Source organism: Priapulus caudatus, unplaced genomic scaffold (assembly GCF_000485595.1).
Source record: "Priapulus caudatus unplaced genomic scaffold, Priapulus_caudatus-5.0.1 Scaffold110, whole genome shotgun sequence".
NCBI lineage: Eukaryota > Metazoa > Priapulida > Priapulimorpha > Priapulimorphida > Priapulidae > Priapulus > Priapulus caudatus.
In genome coordinates this window covers 71849-75252 of record NW_014577171.1, presented here as the reverse complement: position 1 = coordinate 75252, position 3404 = coordinate 71849, and the positions used below count along the sequence as shown (strand labels likewise).

General features: G+C 46.0%; 1 protein-coding gene across 1 annotated transcript in view; it reads right to left on the bottom strand.

The window, feature by feature from the left end:
- Positions 1-3404, bottom strand: part of LOC106805328 (ATP-dependent Clp protease ATP-binding subunit clpX-like, mitochondrial) — a 22534-nt gene that overhangs the window by 6085 nt on the left and 13045 nt on the right. The window contains exons 6-7 of the mRNA XM_014806879.1: positions 1772-1939; positions 1144-1328 (exon numbers count right to left, since the gene is read on the bottom strand). Coding sequence (XP_014662365.1) covers positions 1144-1328; positions 1772-1939 — 353 coding nt within the window. The remainder of the gene's footprint in view (positions 1-1143; positions 1329-1771; positions 1940-3404) is intronic.

Genomic DNA, 3404 nt, shown 5'->3' with positions numbered 1-3404 from the left:
TTCCGCGGATCCGCGGAAGAATCTCATCCCTGCATTCAGGGGCCCGTTGTCAGAAACATCGTAAAGTTAATGCTAATGTTAATGCTAAGATAACACTTACGACTAATGTTAATGTTACGAGAGTAGCATTGACAGAAACACATCGCAGCTATTAGAAAACTTACGATAACAGGAACTTCATCACAAGGCTGCTGATTGGATGAGAACCGATCAAAAAATTCAAATTCATACACATTTATTGTACATCACAGTAATTTATGCATATTATGATGGCTAACCACATATAAATAATATTTGATGAAAAACGACGTGGTCATTAATTTATTCTGCACAACAAGACAAATTCTCACACTGTAACGCGAGACGCGAGAGTCGTGGCAAACTTGGCATTCCTTTAAAACAAGAGAACAAATGCCATACGCCATTTGTAAATGTTTTGTTTTGTTTTATTAGCGGTAGATAATTAATGATTTTGATTCATTTTATTAATTATTACAAAATATAATATCACTATAATTGTAATTCGTAGTGTAAATGTGTTATTTTCAACTTAATATTAAAGTTACAAGAGGGTCTGGGCTCTCGTAATGTTAAGAGGATATTTGCGAGGATTTTTCGTTCTCGTAACATTACAATGTTTCTGTCAACGGTTAACATGTGGAAGTTAATGTTAAGACTAATGTTGCGACTAATTTTGTTTCTGACAACGGGCCCCAGATGTTTTGCACGACCGACCCGGAGCACCGTCACATCATCATGAAGAAGTCCTCTCGCACGCGGCGGGACAGAAGTAGCCCTCTTTATCCTCAATAAACAAACACAAGTATATTCTCCACGCACCCACTCAACCGTCTAAATTTTCCCACATGAAATTCAGACGTTATGCGCGACCGACCCGGGCCACCGTCACATCGGCGGGGGAACGTTCCCCCCACGCGCCTGGCAACGCTCTGTTTGTCGACATGCGCAACTAGACGTGCGACCGCGTCGAGGCGACGTTTTGCATGATCGACCCGGACCACATCGTCAGGGGAACATTCCCTCCCCCCCTGCACGCAGCGGCGCTGTTTGTCGACATGTGCAATGAGACAGATGACCGCGTACGATCGACCCAGAACATCATCAGGGGAACGACCCCCCCACCCACCCACAGAGACGCTTACCCTGCTGCGCCTTCTCCACGTTGTAGTTAGCATCCTGCAGCAGCTTGGCGATGACGGACTCGATGTCCTCGCCGACGTAGCCCGCCTGCGTCAGCGTCGTGCAGTCGCAGATCGCAAACGGCACGTCGAGGCAGCGCGCCACCGTCTGCGCGAGCAGCGTCTTCCCTGCAGCGACAGCAAACTCGTCAGTCGGTTAGTTAACAAGCCATATATCGGAAAGTCCCCGCCGCCATATTGAGATCAGATAGGAGGGGTGATAAGTTGCCCTTTCATAACATAGTTACGATAGTACTAGTCTAGGGTTTTGATCTATAATTCTCTTCACTAACATCGTACTTCAATTCACAAGTGCGTTTCTGTTTACAGAAACATTTACAAATATAATTGTGGTCATTTGGGATATTTTACAATGTTTGTGTTAATGCAAAAACTAAAAACGCACGAGTGTTTGCATTAATCACGTACTTTCCGTAGCGCGCAAGTTCAACTTAGGTAGCAAGCGTGCGTACCTGAGCCGGTGGTAACGCGTGCGTGCGAGCTTTAACCAAGGTAGTAATGAGCATAACTAAGGTAGTAACGAGCTCAACACAGGTAGTAAGCGAGCGTACCTGAGCCGGTGGGTCCCAGCATGAGCAGGTTGCTCTTCTCGATGAGCAGGTCATCTTTGTGGGAGTCGAGGATGTCGCTGGCGCGCCGCGCTTGCTCCTGCTCCTGCTGCCGCTGCACGTTGGGGCCGAGGGCGCTGCGATCTCCCAGCCCGGCGATCTGCAGCAGCTCTGTGGGCACACGCAAAATCACGATGACGACGATGGAAACAAACCTAACGTCTGCCTAGAGTAGCGATATGCATTGTCCCGGAAATGCTGCATAGGGGGAGACAGGAGGAGGAGGAGGAAGAGAAAGAGGAGGATAAAAAGATGGAGAAAGAGGTGGATGAGGAGGAGTGCTCTAAAGATGCGAATGTTGTTAATCTTGCCACGACTGTAAAGCTCGTGTGATACGTGGTAACACTTACCCTTTCTTGGCGCGTTGCATGCATGCAACGTTCTACTTGGCACAGAGGGCCAGTATAGAGAGTAGAGAGTAGAGTATAGTACAGTATAGAGATGAGATGACAGTATAATAGTAATAAGTATATATAACAGTAACAGAGAAAAAGCATGCCACCCTATCATAACTACGGTGACTGTTATAAGCATTACTATCGAACGCACCCGTGTAAACGTCTACTCTTGTGTCACATGCAATCTACTGTTCCTGGCTCAAAATTGTGCCATTGGCTCAAAAGTGTTTTTATATCCCACGTAAAACACTTAAAGAATCTTCTATCTGAGATTGCAGCATAGTAAAATCGAAACGAAATCAGAACCTCTGGGCTAAACTCGGGGTGTTTTAGTCTGACCAAATCAAACAAAATTTGTCATGATCGACGGGCGCGACTGGCCGAGTCGTCGTTCGGCGCTTCCCGGTGTAAGTGAACGAATAACGGACCCGATTCGTAGCCGACCTTCAGAAAATGACCTTCGAGGTTAGACGTTTACACGGGCACCTACAGCTTGCACGTCGCGACGCTGGGTGGTGTTCGCGTTGAGCCAGTAAGAGAGATGCCAGCATGCCCTTTAACGCTCACATCCCAGTCGCTCTCACACTCCTAACACTCTCGTCACCTTGCGATAGGCTACGCTCGGCTTGTTTTCTCATCTTCGGATGTTCTGGCCAATTTTTCTTCATCGGGTTTTTCTTATACAATGGAACTAGGTCCTTCACTTTTCGGTTGGGAAAAACTTCGGCTACTTGGCCGTACAGCTTAATTAGTCTCTCTTTAGAAACGTTATCTGTAATGGCATGTCGGCTGATAATAGACGAACAGTGAGCAGTTTGACGTGACAGGTAACATGCGAAAGATTTTAACACGGAAAATACTGCAGCTACATGCTGGAGTTATCGGATGAGAAGAGAAGTAGAAAATGTAGTTGTTGCCGGCGTCGTGTGTCAGGAAATATGTGCAAGAATATTTGGAACAACATGCAGAACTACATAATGCAACATTTCAATAAACCGTGTCTCATTCACAACAAAGTGGATAATATCAGTGCATGAAAGAGAAATAACTATTTGCGATAAAACATTTCTGGCACTTCTGTCAATTCATGCTTGCACACACAGACGAACACTTTTTTCATACGACAAGCTGAAAGAACAAGTGCCGCAGAGCGACAGCGCTCAACTGACGTGTACTGT